At 43.8% G+C, this 21,036-nt stretch overlaps 1 protein-coding gene across 3 annotated transcripts; it reads right to left on the bottom strand.

Moving 5' to 3' along the window:
- Positions 1-1,331: 1,331 nt before the first annotated feature.
- Positions 1,332-19,070, bottom strand: Gabrq (gamma-aminobutyric acid type A receptor subunit theta). 3 transcript variants are annotated; one of them, XM_028862801.2, is made up of 10 exons: positions 18,652-19,070; positions 16,563-16,651; positions 13,369-13,436; positions 11,692-11,912; positions 9,197-9,279; positions 8,574-8,708; positions 8,043-8,195; positions 7,294-7,550; positions 6,184-6,596; positions 1,332-4,878 (listed from the first exon to the last, which is right to left on the bottom strand). In XM_028862801.2, exons 1-10 carry the CDS (start codon positions 18,798-18,800, stop codon positions 4,872-4,874), a joined length of 1,575 nt encoding a protein of 524 aa, XP_028718634.1. In that variant the 5' UTR covers positions 18,801-19,070; the 3' UTR covers positions 1,332-4,871. The 3 variants fall into 3 exon arrangements, with proteins under 3 accessions (XP_028718634.1, XP_028718633.1, XP_028718632.1); XM_028862800.2 differs by having other exon boundaries at positions 1,332-6,596; positions 18,652-18,832; positions 18,932-19,070; XM_028862799.2 differs by having other exon boundaries at positions 1,332-6,596.
- Between the last annotated feature and the right edge of the window lie 1,966 nt (positions 19,071-21,036).

Below are 21,036 nucleotides of genomic sequence, written 5' to 3'. Positions count from 1 at the left end.
TAATCTGATTAGGCCACAAAAAAGCTGATGGGAGATCTCTTTTGGCTTAAGGTTCATGTTTCAGGATCTCATGTTTTCATCAACAGTTATTTGGAGATGTCCTGATGAATGTGGGTTACAAAGAATGACTCTCTCCATCACTAGGATGTTTCAGTGTGACTTTACAATGCTTTAAATCTAGAGTAACCCTAAACTATCAGCTCCTCTGCTTTATTTTTTTTAACATAATTTTCTATTGCTTCTTTGGGAATTTCACATCATGTACCCTAATACCACTCATTTCCCAGTTCTTCCATGCCCACCATCCACCCTAGTAGCCTCCCTTCCCAAAAGAAAAACAAAAACAAAAACCCACTTAACTCCTCTGTCTTACCCACCTCTCCATCACATATTATTTTATCCTAGTGGTATTGGGAGCTGTGGTGTGTCACACAGTAAATCCTTTTGCCCTAACAGCTTTACTTGCAAATGCTTGTTGTATACTGTGTTGTCAGTCTGGTTCAAGGCCTCTGGCTTCTGGTATATCATCAGTACTGAATTCTCACTGAAATTCCTCTTGGATATCCTGCTATTGTCTCAATAATCGAGACCCTGAGGCTATGGTTCTGCAGGACCAGTCCCTTCGACCACTCTAGAAGGTCATAGATAGGGTAGATGTTGGGGTGGGCCAACTCAAAGCTGTGGATGTAGGATGGGGTGGTAGCTGAGTTGGTCAGCCTGGGCCTCCAACAGGAGCCACCCTTCTCCCCCAGGTGAAAGGCAGGACAAACTTCCCACTCACTAGGGCTAGTACTCCCTCACCTATGACACCATCTACACTAAATTGCTACAGCTGGCAAGGGGCAAGGTTAGCTACCCCAAGTGAGGAGGCCAGCAAAAGACAGAACCATCTCTTCTGAGCCCAAGCCACCCTGGCCAACTCTCCTGTGAAGGGCAGGGCCAGGTCTTCCAGGGCTGGCAAGGGGGCAGAGCCAGCTTTCCTGTGCCACTAGGCCCTGCTGCTTTCTTGCTCCCTGCTCTACACATCTACTTTGGTAGAGATGAAAACAAAACTATTTTGTATTTTATAAACAACACTTATCTTGCTTTTTCCCCTACACAGATTGGGACTAAATATCTACCTCATATTTTGGTACCATAATGACTTGCTCTGTCTTAAAACTTTTGTTTCCAATGACCATGAATGCTTTGCACAAAACTGAATTATTCAATGACAATGTTGCTCACTGCCTTCCTCTTGAAAACCATGAAGAATAATGCAAGCCAGAGGCTTTCAGACCCTGATGAGTGTCCCATGTAGCACCTGAATAATCTAATACAGAGGAAACTCTGACCAACCAGAATATTTGCTATTATAGATTTTTATTTTGCTTTTTGCTACTTACATGTTTTTTACTTATTTCTGTATATTTTTCAGAAGCATAATCTTATGCTTCTTCATGTTTCACTTTCTTGAAATCAGGACTTGTCAAGGTCTTTTTCTCACATGAATGATTAATGAGCTCAACGTGGGCACCCAGTTTTCTAGTGAAGCTCTGCTACTCCATGACCCTTGCAGGTCAGACCACCCAGGTCACTCAGCTATCAGTCATTCTCTTTCTTGCTTTTTACTGTCTTGGCCCAATACCACTGCTGAAGATCTGTATGTATGTGACTTCACCATAGTTCATTTGCTTCTAGAATGTTATTGACTTAGTCACTATTGAAAGAATCCTCTAGTATCATCTAAAGTCATCTACTACAGTACTGTGCAAAATTCTGGTACCTGTACCTTTGCTGATAAATACTGATCCCAGGGATACAGTCTGGCATGATGATGGGTGCAAATTCTGACACAGTTCTACATAATGACCCTGACCAGTTGGCATATTTCATAATTTAAGTATACCAGAGAGATACTTTAATATCTCTCCCCTCCCTTGAAAGCACAACACTGATAATGTAGATTTCATATTAATCTCAGGATATTATACAACAAACATGAACATACTCCATTTTTGGTAGGACAGTTACAATTACATTGGATGCTGGGTTGTGGAGCAGCTAGAAAGTTCCTTCTTACTACCACAGGGTCATGCAGATGGAGTGCTTAGTGAATACATTCAGTAGTTAATAGCTTGAAGGTGTAGCTACTATATATACAAGAGTAAGGAACCCTCATTAGGAATGGTCACCATCTCAGCAAAACTTCCTTCTAAGTATGCCAAGAGTTTGCAGACTTGCAACTATCAAGGATGACACAAATTGTAAGAATACACTGGATGAACTCCATTAAGACACAACATATTATTCTCTCTGCACACACCCCACAGTTCAAATCAAACTGGGCAGGAAATGCATCACACATTTCTTCAACAAAATGACAATTTGGAAAGACAGACAGCTAGTGTCCTGCTCAGTTACGGATTCTAGGGTAAAAGGTAAGGGGAGGGTAAGACAGGAGAGTAGTAAAGTGGTATTGCTCCATCCCAGATTCAGTAAGGCTCTTCCTTCTGTCCAAGCTCTTGGACTGGCTGAACTCCAGGAGCAGGTCCTCTGCACTTTAGCAACTGCTTGGTGTTGGGGGACATTGGGAAAGAGGCATAGGCAGCCAGATAGAGAGGGTATGCCTGCATGGGAGGGGGACTAGGAACAGCTAGAATCAGGCTTGACAATGGACAACAGACCACACACAGAACACAAGGGGAGATCTGGAAACTTTTAAGAGATACCACAGACATGGGAAAACCAGAAGATTCAAGTTCCTGAAAAGTTGTCATTGCCAAATCTCCACAGCACTTTGACACTTAACCTCACAGAATATGAATCACAGTAGAATTTAACTGCTTTCATTGCAGCACATTAGGGCAAAATAGTCTTTTAAGGGTATGATATATCTAGCTATGTGGATATTTACAACTGGGCTCTCTGCCCTTCCTCTGCTGCCCCTTTGTTCCCACTACTCCAATTCCTCTTTGCAACTTTACTCCAATGATGTGTTCAACACTTCAAGATTGTAGGGCTCCAAATCCAAGAACACAGCCAATGAATGTTCAGATTCCAGATGAGAGGTCTCTGTTCTCCCTTTAATCTGGACCTCTTTGTGCTGGCTTCCAAAAACAAAAGAGGCAATCTTAGACATTTTGGTAGTAATGTCCTTGTTTTGAGTTGTCTTAAAAGTATGTGTGAGTATATGCATCTCTATTTGTGAGTGTGTATGCCTGTCTATGCCTGTGAGTGTAACTAGAAATGTGGGTACTCCTGATGTGTATGTATGCATGTGTGATGGCATAGGTGTGTGTGGCTGTGTGTGAGTCTGGAACTTCATCTGTGTGGAGAAGAGAAGGGGCAATACACTGGGACCATCTAGTCAGTACCTGGACTTCTTTCCACTTTCACTTCTCTGAATCTTTCCTTGAATTGAGCTAAAGTCAGAAATGCTCAAATTTCAAATTCAAGGTAGAGAATTTGGGGCCTATTCAAACAGCCAACAACTGTCCTAGGATGAGCTATAAATATACTTCTCCCATAGGCCCACCACCACAGTCCTTGTCCCCAGACATCTCAGGCACCTTTGGTTCTTAGAATGCAGCTGTTGGCACCCAACATTCTGGGCACATCCTTTCACTGCATGCTTGTCTATAGCTGCAAGCAGTCCTCATCTGTGTCAGGCTCACATAGTGAATAGGGTAATGAAATGAATTTTAAAATTATAAATAACCTTTTCTCCAAGTCTCTGAATACCTACCCCATTGTCCACACCTTATTTCTATTCCCAGTTCATCTTTTGGTACCTTTCAGCATCAAGCAAAATGCTCAGCACTCCAAGTTTATCCCATGGACCAATTACTCTCTATCCCCAAGGCACTAACATTACCGCTTCTTAGGACTATGTTCACTTCCTCTGGGTCTTCTTCCCAGAACACAGCAGAGATGGGTGGAGGAAGAATGAGGAGTTGATGGAGACCAATAGACCCTACTTGCTGGCTCCCTAGAACTAGAAAGAAACAGTCAGTCCAGCTAAACAAGACTCTCCCCACTGTGTCAAAACAGGTCACTAGAGTCTACAAGAACCTCGAACAGGGAATACATAGGGTTTTTGATGTATGTTCTTTTACACCAACTAAATTTGATAAACAGAGGTATATAGACATATACTTTCTAGAAATGTACACAGAATGCATTCACCTGTGTTAATATAAGTACACATGTACACTGACACTGTCATAGAGATGTATACATTTAAATTACTCATCCACACAGTACAGATATGCATTCATACATACTAACATAGATTTACACTACTGCAGTGCTATTCAGCTTCTCAAATGGTTGTATGGCACATAGATCTACTTGTATGCATGCACACTCATCTCCAGGGATACACAGAAATATATAAACACAGAAGTATAGTTAAGGATGTGGGTGGGCTGTGTATGGGTACAGGGCTGAAGGAGAGGCTGTTTATAAAGGGGGAACATATATTGAATGCTTGGAAAGCTCTCTTATGACTTCCATCAATGAGCTGGTGCTTCCTGTCAGGTTGGCATGCAGGCTCATCCTACTGTCATCAGGAGCCCTGTTGAGTGGACAGGGCCATATTCTCCAACTGCTCAGTTCATGTTCAGTGGCTCCTCCGTAGCCTCTTGCTTAGTAGCCCAACAGGTAGATTCTGTAGGGATGTTCCTTTGAGCAAAAGGGAAGGGGCAGTAGGGGAGTGCATCAGTTGAGAGTTAGGTAGATAAGGAGAAAGAACAAGCATCCATAAGCATGGCACACAAGCTCCACTTTTTCCTTGGAACACTGGGGACAAGGTGCTTTGTCTTCCCTGGCTCACAGGGCTCCTGTGAGGATCCAACGATGTGATGGGTCAGGGAGCTCGTTGGCACTTATTATGCACTAGACAAACAGAAAGGATTAGTATATAGATTCACAGTAATTGTTCATATGCTATTGGCTGATGGCAAAATAGCAACTCTGAACTTTCTCAACTAGTGCTTACTCACCAAGTGCTTCTACTGTAACTAGTAATCAACTCAGCAATTGTAGAAAGCTAACTTCTAACTGAAGAGAAGTACTGAATACCTACTGTCAGGCAATGTGAAACAGAAATATAGGCAAGAAAAGGTCTAATAACTTTAAATGGAACATATGAACATGTACAAACTCCAGCCTGATATCACCCCCTTGTCTTACATACCCCTGCTGGAAGCATGCATTCTCACTTACCCAGCTATATCTCTTTGCAGTCTCTTCCACCTTCCCCTCTCACTCACAACTTCACACTCAAAGTACAAGGCACTTATAAATGTTTCCCAACTTTCCTTTTGTCAGAATATCCAAGCCATGCCTAGCACCTCTGCATACCCAAGGCCAACTTAGCTTGACTTCTCCCAAAGCCCTTTTTAGCAGGTGGACAAGGTGCATGAGATCCAGGAGGAAGAAAAAAAAAGTGATGCAAAAGTAATTTCAACACCTTGAAGGGACTAAAAGGAAAGCTCCCAGGAATGCTTGTGAACCAGGCTCAGATTCTCCTCATTCCTCAGCCTGGCTCTTCTATGTCCTTTCAACACTTCTGAAGGAATTTCTAGACTGATGGACTGTTCAAAGTGTTTGAAAGGTAAGAGTCTTCTAGCAGGAGGAAAATGTGCAATTTATCTTCATGTCTTCCTCAATCCCTTACTCTCTGGCTACATGTTCTCTCCATCTCCACTTCATAATAAAGAAAAGGGCACAACAGATTTGATTGCCCTAACAACTACCAAATAAAATGAACAAAGAGAAGATGGAAAAACAAAACCTAAGGAACTATGAAGGAAACACAACATAGTATCTCTGTTGCTATAGGGTATGGGAAACTAATAGATGTGGTACAACCAGTAAACCACATTGAACAACCCAAAGGAAAAAGGGAAGAGGAAACGGGACCACCTATCAACCTTAGGGACCCGGTCAGGGTTAAAGATCTGGAAAGAGAACCCTTCATTGAATGAGCACCCAGGGATTGAGGGGAAACTCTCCCCAGACTCTGAGCTATGCTCCTTCGCTCGGTCACAGGCCATGAGCTCCTCATCAGTAAGGCTCCAGATACTGTCAGCATCCCCCTTGCATAGTTCATCAAGGCCAAGCCAGCTGCTCTTGATACTGATGTCATCCTGTAAGCTCTCAATCTTATCAAGGTCCCAACTTGCTTCTTGCACACACCTCTGGCCACTGTGGAACATGAGCCTTCCACTGGTGCTGCTGTCATGGCCATGGCTTTCAGAGCTTAGGCTCTCTTCAGAGTCTCCATCACCATGGGCCTCAGAATGGTTGTGGATTTTGATGGGGATAATACTGTCATTAGCGAGGAAGCCATGAAAGTGAATGGTACAGTCATGCACTGTTTGCTCAGAGGTGGAGGGCAGATCACTCAGGCTTTCTCCAGTGGCCAATTGGGCCTGGCTTGGGGTGGAAGAGAGTGGGCTGAGGCTTTCTGAGGTAGCCAGCTGGGCCTGTTCTGAAGTGAGCACCAAGGACACAAGACTTTCCGGACTTGCCAGATGAGCCTGCATGGGACTGTCAGGAAGAGGATCAGCTCTGTCTTCCACTCTGTCTTCCACATTAATCAGGCCATCCTTGGAGGAGATAATGGATAAGCTGATCAGTTTCATATCAATTAGTGGGTATGAATGAGGGAAGAGAAAAAGGAGGGAACTTTCCTGCTTAGTGATTTCAATGCTGCTGTTGATGTCTTTGATAACCTGTTGGGCTCTCTGATGTGCTCATAGGGGTTGAGAAACTGGACCAGGAAGTTGTTTTAGTATGCAGAGAATGTCATAGCTGCAGCAAAGTAACTGTCTCTCTTGGGGGCAGTTGTAACCTCAGAAGTACCATATGCTATATGTAGGCTTCTCAGGTAGGGTGAGGCTGGGCTTTCTGCAAAGGAGTGGTGTTGCTGGGCATTCATGTATATTCCAAGCAAAAGGCCCAGTATGTTTTCAGGTATCTGAAGTGCCAGGGAAGGAAAAGTTTGAAGGCCAACTTCTCTGGTGTCTGTCTCCCTGGGTCTCACCTTTCCTTTTGGCTTCATCACTTACTCTAGAAGCCCATAAAATGGAGCAAATTTGGCTCAAAGATTTAGAGAAATCAAGTTCTGACTTCTCTTGTTTCATGATATCAAATAATGATCATCAATGAACGAGTGTGGGCATGCCTGTCATATACAAGTAATGTATGAGGATTACAGCAACTACGAAATGTAAAAGGGTCAAGTGCTAAGCCTAGGCTGAGGAGGTGCTCAGGGAAAGCTGGTTGTCAGTCAAAATGTCAAACCTGCACATTTCCCACCACCACTTCTTGGTAGCGGTATCGCGCAACAACTCTCCTGGGTTTCTTGCACCTCTTGCGATTGTGTTGAGGTCCTTGGCTGAAGAAAAGGTAGTTGATGTAGACATACTCCAGCAGGGACAGGAACACGAAGAACAGGCACACAAGGATGTAGATGTCAATGGCTTTGATACAGGAAATATGGGGGAGTTTATCTCGCATATGTGAGTCGATGGTGGTCAGGACAAGAATAGAAGTTAGGCCTATGGACAACACAGTACAGGTTTAGTCTCCCTTGATAGCTGCAGGTTTTAGCAAGTCTATACCCCAAAGGAGGTGATCAGAGGCCACCTCTGGGGTAGAGGCTTTTCCCATGTCCTCTCCTAGTTCCTTCTCCCTATGCTTCACCAGGTTGATTGTTCTGGATCGAACTCAAATTCCTTGTCATGGTTTAAATACTTTAGATCTCCAGTTCCATATAGTTCTTCTTTTAGTATCTGAAGAGGTTTTCTAAACCCTAAAATATCACACATCTAGCTGTATTTGTGCTCCTAAAGGAAAAGATAGAACAATTTGCCCTACAGAAGGCAAAAACAAACCAAGAAGCCCAATATCCTAGGCTGTTCCTTGCTTAAAACATTTCTTGCCTTCCCCAAACTTAGAGCAGAAGTTTAAGGTCTTCCCAGTTTTGCCTGTACTTTTTTCTAAGCAAAATAACTCAAGTTTCTTCCTGAGAGGTGATAGAGAAGACTTACCAATTGTCACCCTGGCAGCAGAGGAATCATAGTTCATCCAAAATGATATCCAGGAGAGAATAGTGGTGAGGACTGTGGGCCAATAGACCTGCACAAGGTAACTGCGGACTTCTCTTTGAACCTGGAACTTCACAATCAGGCGCATGTAGGAGCCTGTAAGAACACACAGTGGTGTCAGGCCCATGTGGCACATCAAGTCAGCTCTAACCCCTCTCCTGCCTCACTCATTCCACATGAGACAATTTTAGTCTGCAAACAGATGGAAGGTGAGAGGCCAGCCCTGTGAAGTGCAAGAATCATTTCCAGTTGTAGAGTGTTGTCAACCTGCCCAAGCCTCCACACTTATTCTCCATCTGTAAGGGTTAGCCATTAGCCACCAGGGCTTTATCAATAGGGGAGAAAGATGTGTTCAGATCCAAAGGAATGGGAAAGGAGGGAGGCAACTACAAGGATCAAAGGCAGATGCCCCCAAGACTGTGCAGTGGTGTAAAAGGGACAAGAAACAGCAGAGAAAGAGTGGGTCTGGCCGACCTGTGTAGAAATACACCTCCTTGCTAGTAATTGTCCTCCCCAGGTAGGTAAACCGAGGGATGTGCAGCTCATCAGTAATGTGGATGGCATTCTCATCTTCCCAGGATAACACAATGTCTTCGATGGTATAGCCATCTAGGAGGTGAAACAAAGAGTTAATCTAGGCAGATTTTACTCGAAGAAGTCTGTGAAAACCAAAGCATGGTTGGCACTTAGAATTTGGGGGATACTTTGTGGTTTTCTGAGTCTGAGCATGGGGATTCTGAATATTTGCAAAGACAGGACTCCCATTTTGAAGGTTTTTAGGCAGGAAGGAATGTGTAGCAAAAAGATGCTATGAACTTTTACCCATGAGCCATGAGTATGTATAGTTTTTCAGTTGAATTACCTACACCACAAAGGCCACCTACTCCCAGATGCCATATATATAGCTATTGGTCAGTTTATTGTGTAGCCATCATTCATCTTTCATTTATCTACTGCTTGCATACATGTTTGGGAAGAGATATGGGAGTTAGAGAGCAGAGGAGCTGTGCTATTTCTCTCAGTTTCAAGTCTACTTGTGCTTTCCTGACTATAGCAGCTCCACTCAGGGATGAAGGGTCCACAGGAGAGATACGTACAGCTCTCCACCTCCAGCTTGCAGGCTTGCTTGTCCATAGGGAATTTTTGCAGATCCAGGGAACAGGCTGCTGTTGTGGTAAGCCTGACAAAGAAAACAAAAAGGGAGGGAAAATGCTTCAAGTTTATTCCTAAGGATTCTGCAGAGTGGAGAGGCAAGAGTTAGGTGGAGGATTGACCCATGTGTATGGAATTGGGGGAAGGGAGAGAAAGACAGAGAAAATTGGAATTTGACAAGGAATTAAAAGATTTTGCAAAGCTAAAACAAAGAGCAGATATATGTCAGAAAAACCACAGAACATGAGCATGGGAAGGGCCCTTGAGGAAACAATACAGAGACAGAAAGACTTGTGCTTGTTAAAGTATCAGCAAGGCTGTTGAGAGAACACTGTATGCTATGTGTAATGTGCTGAGGCTGCAGAGCCACTGGGGAAGGCAGGCATGTGGTGTGCAAATATACATGTGGGCAGTGACCCAGGCCTGCCTCTGACCATATCTACATTCATGTCAGTGGTGAGGGCCTATGTGGCACCGAGAGCTAGAAAGATGTCAGTGGGCACAAAATGCCTACCCATGGAGGGCCCAGACAGTGCTGACAGTAGTTAGAGCCAAAAGAGGCATCAAGTTGCTATCCTGTGCACCCAGGAGAGGAATCTGATAAATGGCCTTGGAAGAGCCAGGGAGGTGACTTGGATTTGAATATGATGTAATGAAAAATGCTCTTTGCTGCTGCATATCTGTCCCATTTCTTTTTCTTCCCTTCCCATCTGCTAACTTAGCGTAGTCCCTGTCAATCCTCGCAGGAATTTCATTTTGGGGACTGGTAGTGGTTAGTATGTATGTGTGTATGTACTTCCCTCTTTTTAAATAAAATGAATTTCCCAAGTATTATTCATCATCAGTCAATGCCTCTTTTACTTTAAACAAGAGTGATTATTGATCAGTTTCAGATAAGCATTGGGATTGTGTAGTGGGTTGTCAGGGACCAAACATGGACCATGGTAAAGTACTAGCTAGGCCAGAAAACAAGCCCCTGCCCTAAACCAGATGCCCCCAAAGATAAAGAATAGGTCAGGCAGGTCAGGTAGCATAGCAACAGAACAATGGGCCCTGACCAGTGACCTTACCACCTAGCAGCCTCACAACTTGCATGTAGTCCTTCACCTGCACTCCTTCCCTCCTTCCTGCCCCCTCACCCTCCCATGCTATATAAGCCTTGCTGAGGAGAATAAAATTTGCAGCTTGATCAGAACACTATCTGGCTGTCTTCCTTCGTGTCTCCCCCATCCCTTTCATTCTCTCCCGCAGGTGGGTCACCCCCGTTGACACCCCACTGGCTGGGGCAGTGGGTAGTATGCATATATGTGTGTACTTGCATTTTCTAAAAAAAAAAATGAATTTCCTAAGTATATTCATCAGCCAATGCCTCCTTTACTTTAAAAAGAGTGATTATTGATCAGTTTCAGGTAAGCATTGATATTCAATGACTCCATGGGGATGTGGATGGAGGAAGAAGGAAGGAATGGGAAGAGAGCACTTCAGAGTAAGAGAAACCCAATTATTAGACCTGTAACAACCTGTCAAACAAATCATGGTAGCTACCACCAAGACGACCTTTCAGCTTGCCTTCACTGACAATCTGTTTCAGCTGAAACTGTGAAGTCAGCTTTGGAGATTGCTCTATTGCAAATAGATCAGTGGAGACTACCAATATGCATGTGTTCTGTGTGGAGAGAGAGCAGGGGCTCAGAAACTCCACCCTAGTCCTCTTATAGAGCTAGCTCCCCCACTTCTTCTAACACCCTGCACAGTGCAAACATAAGGAAGTAGGGAGAGGTGGAACACCTTCTTCACTGCAAAGGCTTCAGCATTCATCAGTCTCCCTGCCTCATGGCACACACAAGGAAAAATGGAGGAAGAGGTCTTTTGGTCCAGGGAATCAAGATTTCTTTTTAAAAAATCTATATGACAATACATAAAAACTAGTGAAAACACTATTTTATTTCACAAATGGCAGGTGACATTGTAAATTCCTTTCCTTATTGTCCACAAAATAAAGTAACACTGTTCCCAGTGTGCTCAGATTCCTTAAAACAACCTCCCATTAAAGGACACATCTGCAAGGGCAGAAATTGGCTACAGCATCTAAACTAAAGTGGGACCTCATGCTTTTTACCAATCTATTACTTAGCCATGAGCATTTCTGAGGATTTCTTGAAGATGGAGACATTTGCATCAGGGATTGGAAAATGTGTGAAAGTGTGCAAAGTTTCAACTCATGAAAAAAGAGACCACTGTAGACAGGAGAAGTAGAAGCCAAGGTGGGGGGACAGGGCAGGCTAGGATGCCTGTGGAAAGTTTCGAAAGTGTATGTACACACAAGGCAAATCTGGAAAACAGGAATCTCTTTTGTATATTCCTTCTAATGTATTGTGGGATACACAGTAGGAAAAAAAGAAGCTTGCTGGGACAGCCCAAGACTCTTACATGAACTCACCGGATGCCATATCGCACTGTTCCATCTGGGTGAAGCTGAAACACACGATTCTCCACAGTTACATCATGCACAAAGGCATTTTTGCTATTCACAAAGTAGCAGTCAGGGACCCACAGCTTCTCATGCATATGATAGTCCAGAGTCAGGTTCAAGTTGGTCTCATAGTATGCTAAGCGTGTGTCCTTCCAGGTCTGATGCAAAAACATAGTGATTGTATAGTCCTGGAGAGAGATAAATGACAGTTGTCAGGTTGTCTAGCACTCTGTCTTCTGTATTATATGTACACACTACTATATGAAACACATCATACAGACAGGTGCATAAATATAAACATGTTTAAGAAAGAACAGCAAAATAAAGCTTCTATAATTAATACCTAGGTTAAGAAACAGAACATGACCAATAACTTTCAAGTTCCAAAATGTGTCCTTTTTAAAGCACATTTCCCACAACCAGCAGGAAACATTCATTATTCAAGTTTTTTATGACACTATTTCCCATGCTTCAGGTTAGAGTTTCATTGTCTCCATGTGTATTTTGAGAAACAGTGCTTATTTGGACTTCTTTTTGGAATGTTATCTAATCAGAACCAAACTGTATATCTGTAGCCTGTCCCCTAACTCCCTCAATATTGTATTTGTGAGGCCCATTAAAGTTGCTGTGTGTAACTATAATTTGATCTCTTGTATTCCTGGAGAATATTTTCACATGTGAACATACAATGTATATAATCATGTAAAAAAGCACCATACATGCCTAAACCAGGAAGAAATAATGATGGCAAAGTGAAATTGCCATTTGTGTCCCTGTAAAAGTTGGAAACAGGTGAGGGGTAGCAGTGCTTCCGCCTCACCAACATCGGTAGCATCTGACTCCTGTTTTGGGCAATCTGATGTGTACATAGTGGGCATTCACTGTGAGTTCATTTTGTTGATTACAAACAAGGTCAAACATTTTCTCATATGTTCATCCACTACTTAGTTTTCTTTACAAAAGTACAGTTCTATTCATTTTTGATTGCTTTAAAATATTCTTTTTTTTTTTTTTTTTTTTTGGTTTTTTCGAGACAGGGTTTCTCTGCGTAGTTTTGCGCCTTTCCTGGAGCTCACTTGGTAGCCCAGGCTGGCCTCGAACTCACAGCAATCCGCCTGGCTCTGCCTCCCGAGTGCTGGGATTAAAGGCATGCGCCACCACCGCCCGGCACTTTAAAATATTCTTATCAATCCTCAGGCATTATATATATTTTGAATACCAGCTCTCTGTGTTGCAAATATCTCCATCTACTCTGAATTACCTTTTCACTCATCACAGTGGCTTTGTTTTGTAAAACTGAAGTTTCAGAAGTTTTGGCTATACAGAATGGCCTATAGCCAACATCAAATACTAGTATTTATTTTTATGATTTGTAATTTGTGTCTTGTGAAATAATTCTTTACCTACCCTGCAGTACAAAGATAGTATGCTATTAAAACTTTTAAAAGCTCCAAAGATTTTCTTTTGAGTTGTTAATCTACATGTAACTGAATTTTTGGATATGCTGTGATGGCCTTCAATTGATTTTCTTCTATTCCAGAGGACTGTCATGTGAGTTCTGTCACGGGTCAGAACAATTAGAGTTGGCTTATGACTATGCTTGTCCCTTGTCTCCAACACCATGTTTATGACCTATAGACTTACCATATTTATTTCTGAGATCTGTTCAATACTGGAGACATAGATAGATACTGACACAGGCACAGGGGCACCTACAATACAGGAAGATACAATCACATGAAAATTTGGATAAAGGTTGAAAGTATATGCTTAGGACCCAGTTGTCTAGGCTAAAAGTAGTTTTGATGTTTGCTTGTTGTGTGATCTTGAGTAAGTCACCTAACCTCTCTGAGCCTGAGCTTCCTTGTGGATTAGATGGGAATAATGCTATCATAGTTAATGAAGGTCAAGTGCTTAGAGCAAGGCCTGGCTCATGCTATGATAAAAGGAAGGTATAAGGACAACACAAAAGGAAAATAAATTTTTGTGATGATTTCTGTATGCTTGTGCATGGTCAAGTATTTTGCTCATATATATATGTATGTATGGCCATTTATATGTATATGTGTAATATATGAGTTTAGGTCATGTTTGTATGTCTTAATGTGTGAACCTTAGTGAGTGTGTCGTGCTTGTGTACGTCTATGTGAATGAATTCATGAATGTGTTCATGTGAATGAATACTGTGTGATGGTGATTTGATTAATGTGCAAGTGTGACTAAGTGTATAATTTTTTTTCTGAGACAGGGCTTCTCTGTGTAGTTTTGGTGCCTGTCCTGGATCTCACTCTGACCAGGCCGACTTCCAACTCACAGAGATCCACCTGAGAGATCCACCTGGCTCTGCCTCCCGAGTGCTGGGATTAAAGGTGTGCACCACCACTACCTGACTAAAATATTTTGTACTTTGTCCTTTAACCAATAACTTACTTAGAAGTATTTTGTTTAATTCACAAGTACACTCCTTGTTTGTTATCCACAGGAAATTGGATATGTTCTGCTTTCTAATTTTTTCCCCTTAGACCTGTGTATTTGCAGTGTCCATTGGCAAGACTCAAATATAATCATTGTTGTGAAAACAGTAAACTGTTGGGTAGTATGGAGGAATACAATTTACTATTCTTATCAACTTGCAGCAAAGAGCTTTCTAGAAACATTGTGTTTGACTGCTGCCTTTTAGGCTGCTCTCCCCATACTTTTAGCAGATGGCAGCTATAGTAGTAGGCAACAAGCCTCAGAAAGCCCCCAGAGAGGCCTACATTCTAGCCCCTTTCTCCAAGACCTGATTGTTAGCCCCTTCCTCCAAGGTCAGGCTTCTTTAGACCAACCTAGTGATGTCTTTTCATATGTGGAATGCTGTGGAGCTAAAGAGACATCACAGAAGCCTGCCAAAGGGCTTTTAGTTTAAGAGGAAGTGTGTACTGAAATGCATATTCTCCTTGCCAAACCATGATCTGGCACGGGGACACAACCTTCCTATGCCTTCCTTTACTGTACAATGTTGGATGTCTGTGACATGCTCCTGTGTGTGTGTGTGTGTGTGTGTGTGAGAGAGAGAGAGAGAGAGAGAGAGAGAGAGAGAGAGAGAGAGAGAGAGAGAGAGAGAGAGAGAGAGAGGAGTTGGGACCATTCTTATGTGTGAAGATTAATCCCTAAAACTATATTCCATCTTAAATATAGAGGGAACTCTGTCTATTGGGAGACTATACTGGGAGCCCTGGGTTCCCTAAGCCCTGAGTGCTCCAGCCTGTCTGTCTCATCAATGGGTCTTCTACCATATTTCTCCCATGTAATAGTCCTAGCCTTATAGTCTATAGGATTCCCTTCTGTAAATGGCAGGCTGTCTTAAGTTCTCTTTGTCTTCTCTCTTTACTGTTTCCATCTGTTTGACAAAATCAATGTAGGGGCCCATATTTTATCAGATGCTCCAGCCTGGCATGGTCATAATACTTGGTGTAACATGAAGATGGTGGAGAGGGACCTCAAGCCTATTGTGCTGGCCAAAACCCAGAGATGCACTTTTGTCTTTGTTCCCTTCTTTTAGTTCTCAATGCTGCAGGAAGGGTGCCTGAGCCTGAAACAGTGGGGAGTATATGCTCATTGCATGCAGATGACTATTATTTGGCCTTTGCTGAAAAACATCAGAGTGAAAAAGAAGCAACAAATAAATAAATAAATATCAATTTCCCTGCCATCCTCTGGGGCTTGGCACAAATGATTCAAAGCTAGTACCATGTAAGGGGGTATTAACTGTGCTTTACTACCTGAATTTCTGTTTTCCCCCTTCCCTTGAGGATCCACATGGAAAAGGTACCACCACTGTGGCCTCAGTAGCATAAAGGCAGTATGTGCCTTCTTCTTTTTCCAACCTGGTTTCCCATGCATACTGACCTTGGAGCCCCTTGCCTGTGTCTTCTGCCCTTGTGTAGTGGAGGAAAGGGATGCACAAGCTAATAATCTCACCCTTTAAATTTAGGGCCAAGGGAAACCTCCTTGGTTTTCAAGGAGGCACAGTATTTTTAGAAGAGAGTTACGTATGAGCACAAATATGAATCATTAGTGGTGACTACCCATTCGACACTGTCCCATCCTACAGTAAACTGTCCTGTGTTGTAGCTCCTTTTCCTGTCTTTGAGCTGAAAATTAACTAACCCTAATTTAAAGCACTTTTTCTTTTGTCTGCCCTTGGTTTGGGCTTCTGAGGTGTCCCCTTTGTCACTGAATAATGGTATACTCCTATTGTGTGGGTTCCTGGTGGGCGATCTACCACTTAAAGCTTTATGTGTTCCAGGATAAGCAGAATCTAGAAAGTGCCCATCAGCTTCTTGGAGGTGTGTGTGTGTCAGTTTCCTTGTTACTTCTCATCTTTGTGTTGTTGGGATTTTATTTGTTAGTGGCCATCAATTTGAGTTTTATGAAGAACACATGTAGTACAGTATGCTAGATGAACTGAATTTGGTGGGAGCTGAAGATTTGGGAAAGCAGGGTATTATAGAAGGGTCGCAGGCCTAGGTGAGTTAGGTGACAGAGGCAGTGAAGACCATGGCCTCAATTCTGAATTCCCTGAAATACTTAAGGGTGGCAACACCTTTGAAAGGGAGTAAGGAAGGAAAGAAAGTCTCTGGCATAGAAGGCTGGTACATAGATGTGAGGTACATTCTAAGAAGAGAGCAGAAGAACTGAGATTAGGAATCTGAGGTTGCTCCATTGCAAGGCTTGGCAGACTCAAGAAGGTAGGATTTGTGGGGGAAAGGCCTATAGAGCCTGGTTAGCTTACAGGGTGGAGCTGGCTCTCTTCTATCTAACACAAAAGCCTCTGGTGTCTGGATTTGGCTTACCTCCAAAATTTGGTCTCAGTCGGACATCATATGTTGATAGCACCCTGTCCAAAATCTTTTGAACCACAGCTTCATTCGCACAATTTTTGCTGGAACAGAGAAGCCATGAGTAAATGCTGGTTGACTTGTGGCCCATTTGCCAGTGGCTGGTTTGCCAAAGCCATCACATATGCAAACATGTCCAGTCATATGTGTCTGTGGTCTCTCCCTCCCTTCTTCCCCTTCCAGCTCACAGTGAGTCAGCCAGAAGCAGAGCAGTGACGCAGACTCTTTTCCCCTTCCCCTCCCCCTTCACAGCTTTAATCCAGAGGGCGGGGCTCAAGGACTAGATCCCTGTTACCAGGCAGGAATAGTGAGTCGGTGGGGAGGAAAACACACCATAGGAGAGGGGGAAACTGGGCAGATGAGACCCTCAGAAAACTATACCATTTTAATTCTCTGAGAAACTGTATCTTGAGGTGCCCCTGGATGCTGATTGCTGATAATCCTCTTTCCAGGGGTATCTCATTGCCCCAGGAAGTCAGCTCCCACTGGCAAGTGTCTCCCCTGAGCCGAGCTTATGTTTTCTATCTCAAAGGCACACTTCTTCTACCTGGTCTGAGTCCCTCCACCCCCATTTATGTGAACTTTGTGCTTGAGAATTGGCATATGACATATGACTCAGAAAGAGAGTGGTGGGGGCAGGGAGAGAGAAAACATCTTGCTCATGTAACAGAGATTTATGGCCCTCATTGAACTAAACCATTTCATATTCCTGGTGCTTAGGGCTGTCTTCGAAAACATCCATTCTGGAAGCAAGCATCTCACTCACTACACATGTGCTTTCAGCCTGGAGGTTTCTTAGGTGAGAACATGTAAGTGAAGCCAGCTCAGCTGCATAGAGCTGGCCTTTCCAGAGGTCTCTGAGATGTTCATTGAATTGATCTAGACTTTCAATCCCCAAAGGACTTTTAAATGACGACAGGCCCCGGGTATCACTATTACTGTGACTGTTTGGATCTTTGATGCATTGTTCCTGCAATCTCTGTCTCTGTCTTTCTCTCTTTGTGTGTCTTTCTCTGTCCCCTCATCTCTCCTTCACTCCCCCCCACCCCCTGATGTGTTCACTGACGCAGTCAGGTATGTTGGGTTGAGAGCACAGCAGGGCTGCCTGCTGGAACCTTGCCCAGCTTACCCCCCCCCCCTTTCTGAATACATGTTTATTTCTAGTTTGCCACTTAAAATTATTCCTCATTTTTCTCAATCATAAAATTTAATTCTGTAACATTTCAAAGTGTGCGCATGAATTATTTCCAAATTAAAGAAATACATTCCTGCCTGTTTCTGTCCAAAGAATTTCCCATGTGCCAGCCCTCCAGCTCTGCAGCTATGGCAAATACACATTGTGTGTGTGTGTGTGTGTGTTGTGTGTGTGTGTGTGTGTGTGTGTGATCTACATGTCAAGGATGACAGCTTATCCCCTCTTCAGATACTTACAGACCTAAACAAACTTTAAATCAAGAACAGAAAAAAACTGAAATCTTCAAATGTTTTTACGAGAGTAAGCACAAAAGCTTACCTCTCTTAAGCCAAAAGGTTATGCCATTTACAGCTACTGATTTCATAGAGTTAATCATTTCAATCTGCTGTATTTGATAGAGGAACACACAACACAACACAACACAACACACACACACACACACACACACACACACACACACACACTGCCTCAGCAAATGGACTAAAGGTCTACTCAAACAGGTGTCTTTCCTGTCTGTTTTGTGAATTGCCCATGTACACCTCCCAGTCCCACGGGCTTCAGAGAACACAACTGGGAAAAGCTGCCTGGGACCTCAGTCCTTGAGGATGATCAGGTAGACTCCGGGGTGAGGGTGCTCCTAGCCTCAAGGCTTGGGCTAATGGTAGACATGCAGCAGTAACAGGTGGGTTGAAGCTTGGAGTATCATTTCACAGCTGTCCCCACACCCACTTCATCCCCTAGGTAAGCCGGGGTCTGAGTCCCCTGCACCCAGCCCGCACCCATTCCAAGAGGCCCAAACCTTCTGCTTGTCCCTGTCCCTTCCATGCTCAGCTAGCCTGGGCCGCTTACCAGTTGAAGAGATCCAGGATGACTTCGGGCATGCTGGAGGAGAGCTCGAAGTGGAATTTGGGGGTGGGACTGGGGCCGTTGCTCTCTGCGAGCCAAGTCCTGATGAGCAGCAGGAGCACGGCGGCTCGCAGCATGCCTCGGATGCCCATGGCTGCGATGCTCTGGGAATGGCAGCGGACAGCTGGAAAAGCGGACAGGGTTAGGGTGGGAGCGAGTCAGTACAGGGCAAAGGGGGCGGGATCGCTAGCCCTTCTGCAGAATCACGACACAAAGGAGAGACCTGAAGGGAGCAGGGAGTGTGGAGACGTCTGGAGCCTAGAGAAGGGAAAAACAGCTGCTCTGCAGCAGCTCTCCCCAACGCAGTGGTCCACAGGGAGCGCCCGGCTGCTGCGAGGTGTGCTCTACCGCTCAAGGCCGAGACTGGGTGCCGAGTGGGGCGGGGCGGGCTGCTGGCTCCGCCCACTCCGACAGCAGCACCAGCTGAGCCAATCCCGCAGGTGCCAGAAGCTACACAAATAGGCGCGCGCTGCGCACCCCACCCCCACCAGCCCCTTCAGGCCTCTGTAGTCGTCCCCGGACCAGCACCAGCTACCAGGTCCAGCCATGCGAGAGGGAGGGGCTTACTGCCTAGACTGGACGCAGGGGTGTCTGGCTCTGGGCCTCTGCCAAAGGGACATGATGTGTTTCTCTTAGACTTTGTGTCCAAGAGTTTGCATCTTGTAGTGAAAGTAGTGTGGCTATTTGACTGTCCTGGCTAGATAGGCACTCTGAAACATGCACACCTTTGGAGAATCAGGAGGTTATTCACAGATCATTGACACTCCAGTAACTCAATGTGTTTAACCCAATCCAATGTGTTTCATCTTTGACTGGGTTGATGGGATCTCTTACCAAGGGGTCTTATGACAAGGCTTTGATCACAGAGGATGGAAATTGTCTTCTTGGAGCCTAATTTCCCAGAGGGTTATTCTCCTCGACTTTGGGTTCTCAGGAAAAACAAATTCAGGGAGCTGAAAGTAGTCAGCAGCTGGAGTCTTCCTAAATTGTGTTTCATTGCTGTAGATAGGGAATGCAGAGTTGAAGTTAGGATCCAGGCTGACATTATGGAAGGGGAAAAGAAGGCAAAAAGCCAGTGTTTTAGATGTGCAACAGAAGGTGCCAATTCACCTGAGTTCAAGTGCTATCATAGGATTTTTGTTTGGGGACTTTTATTGTTTCCCCTACCTGGAACAGAAGGGACTTGGGGGCTATGGAATGGCTTCACACTAACCCCTGTGTCTCAGCTTGGGTCCATGACAAAGTTAGTTCAAAAAGAGGCATCACAAGAGCTCCTGTGCCAAGTGATAACAAAAGGGGTACAATCATGTTCACTAGCACTGCACCTCCCAAGTCACACCACAGAGAAGGGTAGAAATAAAATGGGTCTCATTTAACTAGGCACATGCACATGGAAACACACCCTTTCTGTTTTTTCTCAGTACCCACTGACACAACTTAAGATTGTTTGAGCCCAGAAAAGCTTCACTCTCATGGTTTGCTCAATGTCTTGCACACTAATAAATTTAACTCTTTACTCTCCTTTTGAAAAGTCACTTTAGAAACGAAATATTTCACTTTTCATAATTTCATGCCTTCTCCTAAAGTGCAGAGTACTCTCAGGTCCTTTTTTTTTTTTTTTTAAATTGCCCTTCTTCCCTCATTGTTGCAGGAAATGGACATGAAAGAAAAAAGGAATGATGGAATTTTCATGTCATTGATGATCACATATTAGAACAACTCAGCCAAGCCTGCTCTCATATTGTGAGTCTTGTCATGTCATCCCTGATCATCCATACATCCTTACAGAGATTCTCTCTGTTTCTCACCAAAAGGGTAGGGATAATCTACATCCTTTTGACTAACTAACTGGATTGTAATATGGGTGAACTGAGGTCCAGAGAAAGAAGAGAAATTGATCCAATGTCACATAGTAGCAGAAATTTGAGCTGGAAACAATATAGGTCCAGTCTAAATTGTTTGCTCCCAGGGTCTGTGGAAGAGTCTAACAACCAGCTGAGGATTCTAATCTGAGGGATATTCAATGAATCTAAGCACACTGAGTTTGTTAGTCCATTCACTTTATTCTTCTAAGTCAATTCTATCCACACAGCTTCGTTTCTGTTCTCATACTTAGCTCCTCTCAGTCCCTCCTGCTGTTCTCTCATCCTTACCTAGTTCTTTCCATCTCCATTCTCACCTCTGTTCTTCTCAATCAATTCTCTCCAGTCCTCTGAGGGAACCAGTATATATTTATACATGCAGTATTCTTTGGCAAAGTAATGTGAGGCTTGAAGTTTTCAGGGTCTCAGAGAGAGGTGATAAAGATCCACACATAAAGCAATAATT

This window comes from Peromyscus leucopus, chromosome X (assembly GCF_004664715.2).
Source record: "Peromyscus leucopus breed LL Stock chromosome X, UCI_PerLeu_2.1, whole genome shotgun sequence".
NCBI classification, from domain to species: Eukaryota; Metazoa; Chordata; class Mammalia; order Rodentia; family Cricetidae; genus Peromyscus; species Peromyscus leucopus.
The sequence above is the reverse complement of the archived record's forward strand: the minus strand, read 5'-3'. Positions and strand labels throughout refer to the sequence as shown.

What these genes read in the sequence shown, in the direction of transcription:
- Gabrq (XM_028862799.2), bottom strand. Translation starts at nt 18,800, where the DNA reads ATGGGCATCCGAGGCATGCTGCGAGCCGCCGTGCTCCTGCTGCTCATC. An exon ending in ACTGAGACCAAATTTTGGAG is followed by an intron (nt 13,437 to 16,562) that starts GTAAGCCAAATC and finishes CCTGTATTGTAG; the next exon opens with GTGCCCCTGTGCCTGTGTCA. An exon ending in ACAGTGCGATATGGCATCCG is followed by an intron (nt 9,280 to 11,691) that starts GTGAGTTCATGT and finishes TTTCTTTGTCAG; the next exon opens with GCTTACCACAACAGCAGCCT.